Genomic DNA, 14,074 nt, shown 5'->3' with positions numbered 1-14,074 from the left:
ACACACACACACACACATTTCTCGGTGGCACAACGTGACAACCGTCGCGTGAACCATCTCCACACACTCTATTTGTAGTAAAATACACACCTCCTGCAGAGCGCGCAGCAAACCAAATTGAATAATAATGCCCACAACGTGATCGCGTGTCGTTACATATGCCATCATTGGAAATAGTTTGCGGGTGTTGTTGCACAGTGCACGGAACTGCACACTCGTTGCTGTGTGCGTTCGGCCCCCCTTAGTACAGTAGTGATTGACTCTCTCGGCGCTGGTTGAAGATGCGGTTTCCATCTCACTGCGTGAGAAGTGGCAAGATGAATGAATGAATTAACGCGAGCCAAAGGAGTGAAGCACGAATTCGGTAAATCGCTGTGTCGGTGTGCGTGTGAGTGAATAAGCAAGAGAGCAGGATACCAAACAGAGCGAGAGAGAGAGCGCGCGAAACGGGTGCGAGTGAGACGGAGCGTGCGGATGTGAAGATTGATGGTGGAAAGGATGGATATAATGTTTCCAGCAGCACCGAGAGAGAGAATCGCTAAGAAGCTCTGGCGTGGCCTACTATACTCCCTGCGAGTGACAGTTATTGAGCAATTTGAATCGGCGGCGATGGTGCGTTGAGCTACTTCAAGTGGTGCGCGAGCGAGACGTGTGCTCACGTATAAGAGTGTACATATTGATTATTATTGCAGTCATCATTATTATTGCCCCATATTGTATGTAACAATCCGCGTGCGTTCGACCACCGGGCCACATTGTGTACGCAGTTTGTGTGTTGTTTTGGAAAACGGACAGGACGAAACCCCCCACGGCGCAACACCGGCAAATGGAATAACGAAGGTGGCGCAAGGACGAAAAATGTCGAGAATAAATTGACGGAACGGCCTTTAAATCGACACGTAAGTAGTGTGGCCTGGGAATTCCACTGTACTAATCGGTCCATAGGATGGCGCGGATCGCGTTTGCGCGCGCTCCTCCTCCCTAGACTGGGTCACTAGAAGTGTGTGTAGAACTAGAAATAGCACGTCAGCGCCAGCGGTGGCGCAGGTCATACAGGTGCCACTTTCGGCTCAACTATCGACGGGACCGGGGGTGATAATCATTAAAGAGGCGGCGGAGAGTAAGGGGAGCCACGGACTCTTTCGCTGATCGTCTTAATTCGCGTTCTTGCCAGCTGCACTGTTTGGTTTTTAATTAATACGAAACGGAGCGGCCGAGACACACGGTGGAGTGACTAAGTGCACTTAAGTGCACTCCGAGACTCCGTGCAATTTGGTTTGACAGAGCGAGAGGGAGACGTGCGAGTGAGATGCAGAGGACGGGGGAAAAACATCGCGCGCGCGTTCGTCACAGAAAATTGAATGTTGAAGCGAAAAAGTCATGAAGCGAACGCAAATGTTAATTACAGTTAAATAGACTGCTACACGCGAGAGGACCCCGCGCGCGCACACTCTTGCGCTGCCTGCCGCAAGGGGGAGATTGCGGCCCATCCGAGCAGGCGATGATGATGATGCGAGGCTGGCTGGCTGTTTGCGAGGAAAACAAAATCCGAAGAACCGAAGAAAAACGCATATCCTCCATTCGATGCTGGCTATCCTTCTCCTAGCAACACCACCCCGCCGCCTGGTAACCGGTGACAGGACGCGCAGGGGATGGAATTAGGATAAATTAGGGAGTGTGTCGTCGTCGTTGAGTTGGAGTGCCGTCGGGCGGCCGAGTGTGTCGTTTAACTCCGTCGACCGTCGTCGTACGTCACTTGAAGGCCCACAATTCGAAGCGCGGCGACAAGACTGACGCGCGCAACGACGACGACCGCGGACGACGACGACGGCGGAGAGGCAGCAAAACAAGACACCACTTAAATGATAAATCTACAATTTTGCCCCCAACCTAATAACGGGCAACTGTCGACCGTGCGCGCATGTGGCTGGCCGCCAGTAGCAGCGGGGGACGGTGAAGAGATGCTGCGCGCCGCATCGCAGACGAACATTTATGATGAGGCGAGGACGATTTTATCCCGCTCCCGGCTGCCGGCTGTCGGTTCTCTCCGAAAAATGTCGACCGCACCACGAGCGCGGCGTAATTGTGTGCAGTTGCGCCAGCATATTTCCGCGAGGATCGCGCGCTGCCCTCGGACGCTCGCGGGAAACCTTGGCATATGGGCGAAGTATGATGTGTGTCCCCTCGGGTGTAACCGGGTCGCGCAATCAATTAATGGCGTGTTTTATTAGCGTTCGGCTGTAAAATGGGCGACCAAATTCACTCGATGCAACATTACGAGGAACATGGTTTTCGAGACGAGAGAGAGTGGCGTGCGTACTTTTTAATTTACGCATCCAGTTCGGCCCGAAGCGGCCCAAATGTTGGTAATTTAAAAGCTGGTTTGTTCCTGCATGGAGTGGGGCCACCGTGGGCAATCTGTGGCCCCCCCTCGCGGAGCAGCAACACAGCCATCGGGCGCCGCTAATTAACTTCGAATGGCTGTGTGTCTGTGTGTGTGCGTATTATGCTTGCTAAAACAATTAGCCAAATGGTCTTTAATGCACATTTAACGTTTTATTCCAATCGACCATCACCGCACCGCGTCGTCATTGATTCATGTGCCACCGTCGCCCTCCTCTGACCGGCTTCGCTCCTCATTCCTCGCCGTCGTCTCGCTCACGCACACAGGGACACGCGCGCGTGATGCCCTCCTGCGGCACAGCTATTAATGGGGTGTACCTACCTCTCTTATTCGGTGGTATGATTTATCATCGAATATTATTGGCCGCCAGCAGCAGCAGCACGCACAACACTGGTAGCCGGTGCTATAGGGTCGCGCTCTGGGCCACGCGGATTGATATGTTCCCATTTTCCCGGTGCATAATCTTATGTGTGACAGGCGGCGAATTGCCCTTCCTTTAATGCGCCCATGTCAATGACCGCGATGAAACGCAGTATGATACGGTGAGCGCGAATTATGAATTCTACGAACGGGAGTCATAAATTACACCGTTTACTCAGTTTGTCTTAAAGTATTTAATTATTGGCGCACGTCATAAACAGTCAGATTCCTTGACAACGGCAACATGGTTCCTTGGATGGTTTTGCATTCAGCAGCGAGTATAGTATTCATTGCCAAATTTTGCTCCTCAACCTGGACCGGCAAACCCCATCCCGGATGGCATGTCCTTTGCTTGCGAGCCACCAATTTTGTTTTTTTTGGTTGTTTTCAAATAAGCAACACTGTGGCCAAAAAGTAAGGAGAATTTTAATTTGGAACTTGTTTCTAATTACGATAGGGACAAATGTTGTTTTTTATAAGTTGGCCACATCACTGCCATCAACTTCTGTGTCAAATTATACGTCGAAATACGTATTAGTGAATTCTTCGTTTTCCATAATGTCAGAAACTGTTCAGCAACGCAGTTCCATTAAGTTTTGCGTGCGAAATGAAATTTATGCTGCCAAAAAGGTGTGAAATGTTGCAGAAGGGCTTCGGTGAGCAAGCTCTATCGAAAGCAACCATTTATATGTGATAGAAAATGTTCAAAGAGCATAGGGATAGCATTAAAGACGAGGCACAGCCAGAGGACGATAATCAACATCAAGTGATCCTAAAACTCCTAGAATTGGTGCTCCAAAATCGTCGATTGACAGTCCAAGATCTTAATGACCTTGTTGGAATTAGCGGAATCCATTTTGAGTTACCATTTGGGCGTCAGAAAATAGAAATGTATCGATTGGTGCCAAAAATAGGTGATGTTTTTGCATCACATTCACAAGTTTACTGCATGCGGTTTTTGAGTTATAAACAAATTTCTGTTATTTTTTGCCCTCCAGTAGTATTTCCTTAAATAACTCCCAACATACCTCTGGCACGTACGGTGCCACATAATAAGAAGCTGCTCGATATGCTGCCTTACAGCGTAAACGACTTCTCCGTTTTTTTCTGTTGCTGCGAATCCGATTATCGATACGCAATATTCGGACGTGAGAACGTTTACTCGGAAAGACCCTAATAACGTTTTCGACGAACGCGCATTGCCTTATTAGCGTAGTCACCTATCAATTCGCCTGCCCCCACGGCACGCCACCGTTGATTGCCGTGTGTGTGTGTGTCGGTGTGCCGTTGCAAGCAAATGGTCCAGCGCGGCACCATTATGTGTGTGCCCCGCCGAGCCTCATCTCCTTGCCTCCTCGATGTGAATGCTGCGTGCGCGTCTGTGATTGCAGCTATATTTACTGACTTGTCGTAGATTGCTACGGCAAGAAGAGGAGAGAGCGTGAGGCTGCCAGGGCGAGATAGAGCGAGCCGACGCCGCCACCACCGCGCATCCTCCGTCCTTCGATTGTTGCCACTTGCTGCCACCGATCTCCGGAGCGCCAAGCGCGTAAACGATGTACCGTGCTTCCGGATATTGTCCACCCGGATCGGTCGGGTCGGCACACGGGCCCCCGGGGTAGCGCGGGCGCGGGCGCCGGGGGGTTGAGAAGATACTTCACAAGCCATCAATTAACATCATAGGGTGCGCCGATGTTAAATGGTAATTGACTCATTTCTGGCAAACATGCACACACACAAGGGTGGTATAGGACGAATCATCCGAATAATTTCTGATGCTGCGCTCGAGTACCGTACACACACACACGCACACTGAGCGTTCGTGAGGATGACTCAAACGCGCCCCACAGAGAGACAGCGGACGGAGCAGCATATCGTCTCATCATCATCATCATCAACCCGTCATTGGAGTGGTCCGGCACATATTGTGGTATTTCAAAAACGCAATCGAAACGTTTCACAGAACATATCTGCTCTCTCTCTCGCTCGCTCACTCGCTCTCTCTTTCGTTCGTGCGGTCTCAATAATGTAGTCGTTATTTCGATCGCCCGACTCAACCCCCCGGCTTCCCGGGGTTGAACCCGTTCCCAGCTGTTGTTTCTGGCCACAATACCCCCAGAGTGTGCAACTTCCAATCGACTAACTGCGGCGCTCCGGAGCACAGACCATCGCAGGACTGTGTTGTTGTTTGTTGTTGGGGAGATACAGTCGAGACCCGGTTTTTCGGGGTTGTAGATTGCGATCATTTTTTGGCCTCGATTTTTACTGTTTTCCCCGTCGCCCATAGTTGCTTGCAGTTGGTAATGTGTTAAGCAGATGTTTATATTTTCACCGGGGTCATCAGATTCCGGAGATTGGTGCCGGTCGCGCTTTCGTGTAGTAGCCATGCTGTCTGGTGTACTGTTAAATGCGCCAAGCAGATGTCGGGGGATTTCGGGAAGGAGACATCAATAATCGCGAACATTAGCGAGTCAAGATTTGAAAATTGCGAAAATCAGACGACAGTAGGCCGTGGCGTCGTGCTACTTTCGATTATACTAGGCTGTTCAATAAGTACCACTCAATGTGATGGCTAGGCCTTATACTAAATCTCTTGCAATGATTCGACGATTTTCCTATACGATATCCTGTATTTTTTCTACGATTTCAGGAGTTGTGTTCGCTTTTTGAACGTTTTTTATGTGGATCGTCTTGAAGGCTTAAATTAAAGAACGGTTAAAGTAAGAAACACCCCGAAGGCGAGAAACTACCAATTGAAGGCGAAGAGTCCTTATACACTTTCAACATTCGTTCATAATTTTTCTTTTTGCTTTCAAATCTTTCAAAAATAAAAATTAAATCACTGCACGATACATGATTTTTTCCGTTGTAAAAGATACTGGGACACGTCGATACTAAATGGCTTGTGCAAAAAACTAAGGGACCGATTGAAATGGAACATCACATACGTTCATATGAAGAGTGTACCAATATAACAAAAAACAATTAGACTCGTAGCAGCGCCCTCTGTTATCGAGGCTACGAACTTATTGAACAGCTTAGTAGCATCCTCCTCAGGGCATAGCAATCTTTGTGGCTATGGAAACGGCTATAGCCGTGGCCTATAGGCCATTTTTGATCTCGGTGTTTACCGAGGGATGCTGGCAAATCAGACACGTTGGCGCGGTAAAGTATCTCAATAAGTAAAGTTACCTTTTTATTTGATGTTAAATTAGCATTTGCGTTACTCCTTTTTTTGGCCTCCACTGATACCGTTGTTGTCAGGATGTTTGGGGACCACAAAAGGGGCCCATTCACAAAAACCCGTCCTACTGCTGTTCTGGCGCCAGGAGTGTGGCTCGTGCTTGGAGAGAGAATGGTTCGATGAAGACATTGAAGTAGAGACACTCTCAGGTTCCGGACAATTGTGATGTCGGCCGGGTCAGCAGCAGGCAGGGAGGTGAGGAAAACTTTTACTGCCCTCCGAGAAATCAGAAATAACCTTTGCGCGAGTCGGCTTCGTCAGCATCCACAGGAGCGCCCGGCATCCGTCGCTCCTTGCTCCGACCACCCGGTGCTTATTGGCTTCCCGGAGGCTTAATGAAATTGTTATTGACGATTATGGGCTGGTGACGACGAGCGATGGCGCTGCTGCTGACGATGACGATGCAGACGCTTCGTCCTGCCGGTGGGCCGGCCAGCGTGTGTGCCGGGAGAAGACGGGTGCGGCACACTATCGTCGTGACGAGAGATATGGAGTTTGAATAAAAGATACATAGGACAATTAAATCGATACGAACCGGGACGACGACACACGCGCCCGTTGATCGTTTGCAGCATATGATGCACGCCACCACGATGATGATGATGATGTATCATCGTGGCCCCATCATCGGCAACATCGTGTCGGCTCCCGTTAAACGCATGGGTCCACACATCACATCCCGCCAGAGCCCCAGCAGAGAGCGAGTTCATCAACAATTTCGCAGCAAAACGCGCGGTGTCGCATACCGCCGTGTTCCTTGCCGTGTGTGTGTGTCTGTCTGTGTCGCATGTTGACTGCCCCGTCGTCGGCTGCCCCGTCGTCGGTTGCGCCCCATCGTTGTTTATTAATAATTGAATAAATTTTGCATTTGCACGATAAGCGCCTCCGGTCGAGTGTGCTGCCTTCTGCCGGGTCCGGGCCGGGTCGGGCCGGGTGGTCGAGTGTTGGTGAAGCAGATTTAAGTTCGCTTCCCTTCTATTCCCCTGGCCATTGTACGCCATCCACATCTCCCTTCACGAACCGGCCCGAACATCATCATTCCCGGCTGAGGACGGTTTGCAGGACCAAAACACGGGACGGGCTTTTCGCACAAAGAAATTAATGCGAGTAAATTATCGATCCGCACGGCGGGGCACGAGCCGTTCGACCGACGAGCTGCTAAATTGATACTCGAGTCCCTCCCGGCGCAGTCGAGAGAGAGGGTGCGGGGGGCGGAAAGGTCGAAAACAACAACACTTCCGGTTGCACTTTACTCCGGAGTCTCCGAAAGGTCGAGGGAATCATTAACTGCTCTGCCGACGACGAGCTGGTTGGCGTAATTCGATGTTTTCTCGCCAAACAAGTGGTTCAATTTTTATCCTTATTGGAAGATGCCCCCCAACAGTATGTCTGCCTTCGGTCGGTTATGGTGCATTAGTTTTGGTAGCGAGGGAAAGAAAGCAAGGGGCCATGCCACGTGAAGCGGAAAACTTTGATCGACGCGCACCGGAAGAACGGAACACATTCGTCTCTGCCCGCTGTTGCTGAAGGAAAGTCTGTGTTTTTGAAATGTTCTACAAGCGCGATAATATATGGCGCATATATTCGTCTAGCTCTTTGACCGCCTCAATGTTTTTGGGGCATCCGAAATGACTGCGACAAAAGCGCACAGAAGAAACTGAAACACCAAACAACGTTCCGACTGAACTGATTTATTAACCGGCCGGCCGCCCGACCGATGATGATGATGATGATGAGAAGAGTTAAAGCAGATGGAGCATATTTCAAGCTGATGGTGACTTCCTTGTCAAATTTCGGTGTCACATAAAAAATGTATATATTAATAGAGCGCGCGTTCTCTCGCGGCCGCCACGCGGACGACACACGGGGCTCCTCCTGCTTTCCTGCGACGTGGGTTTCACCTTTCCGTTGTCAAGCTCTAGCTGCTGAAAACATCTAATAAACCCGGACACCCTGGTGTGCAGGATTATTCAAGGGGCGGATTCAAGGAAATCAAACTCGTAGCTCGGTTTCGGTTTAAAGTAATCAACTGTTTCTTACGCTCTGCGTACTTGAACGATTGCGAATCCTCGTTTTACAGTAAAATGATGTTTCCATTACTTACGAGCCGATTACCAGCAAAAAAAGGGACACTGGATAAATAGTCGGAAGTCGGCTTGTAAATAAAGCCATTAAAAGAATAATGAAATAAAAAGGGATGAAGCTTACCTATGGATGCGCTCATGCGCTTCGCACATGATTGAATTAAGGTTTAATATGATAATGAAATTTAATCACCAGCTGGATAAATACTTTACGAGCAATTAACGTTGCCAATGTTTCATCCCCCCGGCATCAGTCACTCACACTGACCGTGCGGACCGTCGTCACGTGCATTACAATGTTTCGCGCAACAAAATGCGGCATCGCAAGTGCGGCTTTTTGACGTGAAATGGAATCAATATTTCGTTGGCAGACCGCTGGCTTTGCCGACCTTTCGCACAGCGCAACGAACGGTACCTTAATTTGTCATTCAAATTCCTCTGTTCTGATTTCAAATTGAGTGGTACTACCGACAGTTCTTAGGTATTGTTATTTACCAGCTGATGTTTTAATCAATCGAACTAACTCTGTTAAATTACATGAAATCTTCTCATTTACTAATGCCGTAATGTACTTCCACTAATCCACTAATGCCGATACGTTCCCAATTTCCCGTTCTTTCGAGACACTGCGACCCAAAACGGTTAGTATGGGTTTGGCACGCTCTGAAGAGACCTGTTTACCTCTTCATGACTGCAATTGAACCTAACCTACGATTCATTACTCCGGAGAATACTAATTCCCAGAACAGTGATGGAAAAATGCAATTGTTTTCAAATTGCCCATTGGTTTTCCGCTACGTTACCAGACTTGAATCACGTGTAGTCTGTCTCGAATGATATGCACAGAAGGAACCTGCTACCCTTCTATTTGATGCTTTAGTTGATGTTTTTTTGACTGATACACCAAGATTTGTTGTTCCAACGTTCACCACTACATGTTGTTGTGTTGAATTCTTATTCAACTTTGCATTCAAGTAACTTTGCATTTACTTTGCTCTTTTTATAACTAACGCTCTTATTTATGATCATTTAACGTTCTTCATTGATTAGTTGGCGGTGCTTTCGCGTTTTTTTAGCTATCTTACAAGCTGGACAACTCTGGAGTCTTAGGAATTCGTACAGTTTGAGTTGAAAACTCACGTTTTTACGTTTGTCCAAGTTTTTACTAAATGTTTCCAGTTTCCAGAATGAAGTTTAACGTTTTAAAAGTCAGTTATTCGGTAGTTTAAAATCCGCTTGATGGATCACTTGAATGTATGGATGGATGGAGACTGAATCTAGATTGAACTTCCTAGCGGCGGTCTTAACACACCTCAAACTAATCAGCATCTTTGAAAGGCGCTTCAGACTGTATATTCACATCACATGCAATTTTTTCAATTCTATATTCAGATTAAAACAGCGGCAAACCTTTTGACCTGGCACTGGTCAACCAAGTGCCGCCGCACGCCATCGGGTGAAGGATCGCGCTGCGCTACACGAAGCGACGATCGGTGCCACAGTGTCCCACAGAATGACCCAGGCGGAGGAAGTGCTGGAGGTAAAAAATCTTTACCACAGCAACGTACCGGACGATCACCATTCGCCGCACAACAACGCGAAGGACCAAGGACAGGGCAACGATGAGGCGCCAAGTGAAGAACGGTCGAGTCCCGTGCACCAGCAACCGATGGAGCTGGTGGTGGACACCGAAAAAGCGGTCCCAAGTGCGACAACCGATGACACGCGGGTCGTCGCATCGGATCGCGACAGCGAACCGATTGATTCACGCAAGACCGACCAATGGCACCCGCACGTGTACGCCTACCCACCGAAGCAGCCCCCAACGCCGCACTCCATAATGGACATTCTCGGCTGGAAGGGTTGCTCCGGCAAAACGAAAGGTCCGACGGCGTTGACCGGCGATCCACCCGAGAGATCACCGAGTAGAGGTAGAACGCAGAGTCGTAGCCCCGCCAGTATCCACAGGGATCGACCGAACGAGGCGTTCTTCTGGAACCGAGCCCCGGAGGATGATGGGCAGCATCTAGCGGACGAGGAGGACGACATTACCGTCGATCAGGACGACGACGAGGACGATGAAGATGATGGTTTGCGTTCGCCCAGCCCGGCCGGAGATGAGCCCTTGAATCTTTGCATATCCAAATCCACACCGACACGTCGGCTTTCGGCACAGGGATCGGACCTACCGGGCCCGGGGAGAACGCGGAGGCACACTCCCTCCGAGGAAGGTAAGACCGGTGATAGCGCCAAAGTCTAGTGGGTTCATAATTGAATACAAACACATTTTTCTTCCAGACTCCACGCAGGAATCGACACGGTCTCCTTCCCGGCGTCGGCCAGCGTCACACAATAATAATGCTCAGCCGTCGGCGCGACTTTCGCTGCAGCGCCAACGAAGTGTCCCACTGCCGCCTGCTGCACCGCAATCGAGCGACGCCGAGTCGGACATTTGCATGTCGAACGATTCCTCCATCGATGGACGCTTTGCCAATGGTGCTCCCGGGGGCTCGCAGAGCGTCACGGCCACGGCGGCCGCCATTTCGTCGCTTTTTTCGCCACCGAAAGGGATCGCCGGTAGTGCGGAGAGTATTAGCAGCGGCGCTGTGACGACAACCCGCAGAGCCTCCCAAACGGGTGAACGGGAGGAAGACCCAGAACACGAGCTGACCGGTGGCGGCGGCGCTGGCCACCATCGGCGCAAGAAGAAGGCTCGGACCACCTTCACGGGGCGCCAAATATTTGAGCTTGAGAAGCAGTTTGAGGTGAAGAAGTATCTGTCGTCCAACGAGCGGACGGAGATGGCCAAGCTGCTGAACGTTACGGAAACACAGGTGAGAAACGAATTCGATCAGTTCTCGAGACGACTTCGAACTTTCAGTTCGGGGTAGGTTTTCTGATGTTGCCACGAAAAACTTGGTTTGGCTTTGTCCAGGATTTGGCAGGACTTGGAGTGTTCCTAGGGTGTCCACTCTAGAGTCCGTTAGAGCGATGTTGAACAGGATACAAGCCGGGTCCAACCATTTCGTTTAGAGCCGAAATATGTGGACAACAACCAATTGATTCTACAAAACTGCTAAACTCTGATGAGTGCCAATGCCAACAAAAGAAGTACATGGTTGTGCTATGGCCTAAAATATCCAGCAAACCAATGCAGCCTCAAAAGATTTCCGTCGGTTGTTTGTGATCCCGCCAGCATTTCCGAGCACCCAATTTACTGGTTCCAATTAGTATTTTAACTCATCCATTGCCCGGATCGGATCATCCGGCGTCCCATTATGCTCGGTTCCCACAAACCGCGAGAGCGAGTGTTTAGAATTTATTTTCTATTTTTTGACAGCTAAACGCGGCAATGAATCGCCTGAATGAAGACAGATATTTTGTTTAATAACTTCCGCCCTCGGGTCACGCGGAGAGAGCGTAGCGGCAGCGATGCGCGGAACTCCCCGCTCGTTAGCACGCTCCTTGGTGTGGCAGTTATTACCGATGGCTAATAAACTTTCCACGGAGCGCAGCGGCGCGGTGTTGGTTATCGATGCTCTCGGCCCATTAAACTGCGTCATACGCTTTTTCTCGGATTGACGGTCCAGGCGTGCGGAAGATATTTCTGGCCCGGCCCCCGGCCGTGCGCCCGTCGTCCCGTGTTTAGTTTGGCTCTTCCGTAGCTCCTGCTTCATTAGCCCCACGATAGAGCATTCTGCGGCCGCTCCGCTCCGAGCCTTAATTTGTTGTATTTATTTATTTTCTCTCCCGTAAAACTGATTGACAACTTTACCTACTAAATACCATCCGGTTGGCACGTCCTCCGAGAGAGAGAGAGAGATAGCGGGGTGTGCGTTCCTTTAATAGGGGTCCACTTCTCGGTCCCTCGGTGAGTGTGTTCCCGTTAAAAGTGTTTCTTGTCGACGGTGGCGGGCCCCCGTTTACAGCTCCCTTGCTACCCTTCTCGCTACCCAGTAGCCGCCGGTCGGTCGGTCGGTCGAAGCGGCGAACATGAAACGACACTTAAATCCATTTATGATGTGTCGCCGGGGCGTGTGCGCGTGCTGCAAAGCGAGACAAACGGCTGTGCGGTGGCCAAAAGACGCAGTCATTCCCCTTGGTTGGGATCATCCGAGATCCCGAGATGATTGAGCTCGTTACCGGGCGACGACCGAGTGTGGCCGTTTTCTCTGCGATCGAGTGCACGATCGTCGTCGTTTGCTTCGTCAAAAGCTGGACATTTGGTTTAATTTGGTATTTTGGGGAGGAACTCATCGCATGCATCCCAAGTGAGTCCGCAAAACAACAAGACAGCGATGGGTGTGAAGAGCATTAAAAATGTTCATTTTCTGTCCACTACACCGGGCTACGGGCGCGCACGCTCATCGATCGGTTCCGGCGGCTTCGGTTTTCGAACTCATCCCGCGCTTAATACCCGCATCGTTTCAACAATCATAAAACGGTGGCGACAGTTATAAAAAGAAAATTTCAAACACGCGCGTAATGTGTTATTTTTAGTACAATCCATCATTCGGGAGGGGCGCAGACGAACGCGCCGTAGCTCATTTGTGTCCGCGCCGCGCCATAGAGCGACGATTTTTGACAATAATATTTGCCCCTAATCCCGCTCGATCTTTTCCGTCCGTCCCAGTCTCCGAGAATGAACGATCACCGGCGAGTTGTGAGATAATTAATCTGCAGCCTCTCTCTCCTTCGCCGAAGGGAACCGATTTGGGGCGGCGATGAATTTGTAGGTTTTTCTACCCGGGTTCGAAGGGTCCGCGTGTGTGTGTGTGTGGCATGCCGCGGATTTTGATTCTCTGCGGTGGCGCGGTCTCAGACATAAGCCATTATTTTTCACTCACTGCTCTTTTGCGCCCCATTTCCTGTCCGCGCCAGCGATAATTGATGGAAGACAAATTTGTTTGGTTTTTTGTAGGTTAAAATATGGTTTCAAAACCGGCGAACCAAGTGGAAAAAACAGGACAGTAGTGGCGGTGGAGCGGCGGCCACTGCCAGTGCGGCCGGGGATGTGGCCACCAGTCCTTCGCCTGCCGCCTCCCAATCCCCGAAGGATTCGTCCAGCAGCAGCATTTCCACGACGGGGGTGGCACTGGCACCGGCGGGTGGTGCGGCCTCGGAACCGAAAGCGAAACCACTGAGCTGGATCAGTGAGCTCGAAAACCTGCAGGAACAGCAGCAGCGCCAAAAAGGTCGCTCTTTCGGAAAGCGTCGGAACTCCAAGAGCAGCAGCTTACTGGGGCGGCACCTGGCGGAGGATAGTGAAACCGTCGCGCGAAGTAACCGTGGAGCAGCGCCCCACCACCAACATATGGAGCCCACCGCCAACCGGAACGGAACAGGCCAGAAGGAGCTTCTGCTGGCCAGAAAATTACGGCGCGACGAGCAAACCTCGGTCGGTGATAGCGACGGGGAGCAGCACGCTGAGGAAACGAGTCAGCCTAGTAGGCGAAAAAAGGCGACTCCCGCGGTCACCAACACCACGGCCATCACCACAACGGCTTCGAACAACGGCCTGTGAACCGTGGGTTGCTTTGCGAGTGATCTTGTTGTTTTTCTTTTTACTGTGCCATTCAAGGATCATTATCCTTTTGTCTACTTCTAATTCTATCAAACGGAGCTCGAGTCGTATCGGCCATTTGCCTGGGAGAGAGAGAGCTTATTTTTGATGCGTTAGTTTCATAGTTTTGCTTTTAAGAATATAGGCGACTTTAGGAACTTTACCGAGAGTGAACTAAACACAGTGCATGCGATATGAGATTTTTTGAACGCAGTAGACAGAGAGTTAAAACCGAGCAAAACCTAACAAATGAGAATTGATAGTTTTAGAAAAAAAAGCAGTGAATTATTGTGTTTTGTGCAACACGCTGATGAAACACGAGAGGCAAATGAATAAAAACGAATGCTACTTTTTAGTCG

General features: G+C 50.1%; 1 protein-coding gene across 1 annotated transcript; it reads left to right on the top strand.

The window, feature by feature from the left end:
• Positions 1–774: 774 nt before the first annotated feature.
• On the top strand, positions 775–14,058 carry LOC128277897 (uncharacterized). The gene is made up of 4 exons (XM_053016500.1): positions 775–899; positions 9,545–10,383; positions 10,451–10,986; positions 13,074–14,058. The coding sequence occupies exons 2-4, from the start codon at positions 9,666–9,668 to the stop codon at positions 13,674–13,676; spliced, it is 1,857 nt and encodes a 618-aa protein (XP_052872460.1). The 5' UTR covers positions 775–899; positions 9,545–9,665; the 3' UTR covers positions 13,677–14,058.
• Positions 14,059–14,074: the final 16 nt, after the last annotated feature.

This window comes from Anopheles cruzii, chromosome 2 (assembly GCF_943734635.1).
Source record: "Anopheles cruzii chromosome 2, idAnoCruzAS_RS32_06, whole genome shotgun sequence".
Classification (NCBI taxonomy): Eukaryota; Metazoa; Arthropoda; class Insecta; order Diptera; family Culicidae; genus Anopheles; species Anopheles cruzii.
This window is presented reverse-complemented; position numbering and strand designations above follow the sequence as displayed.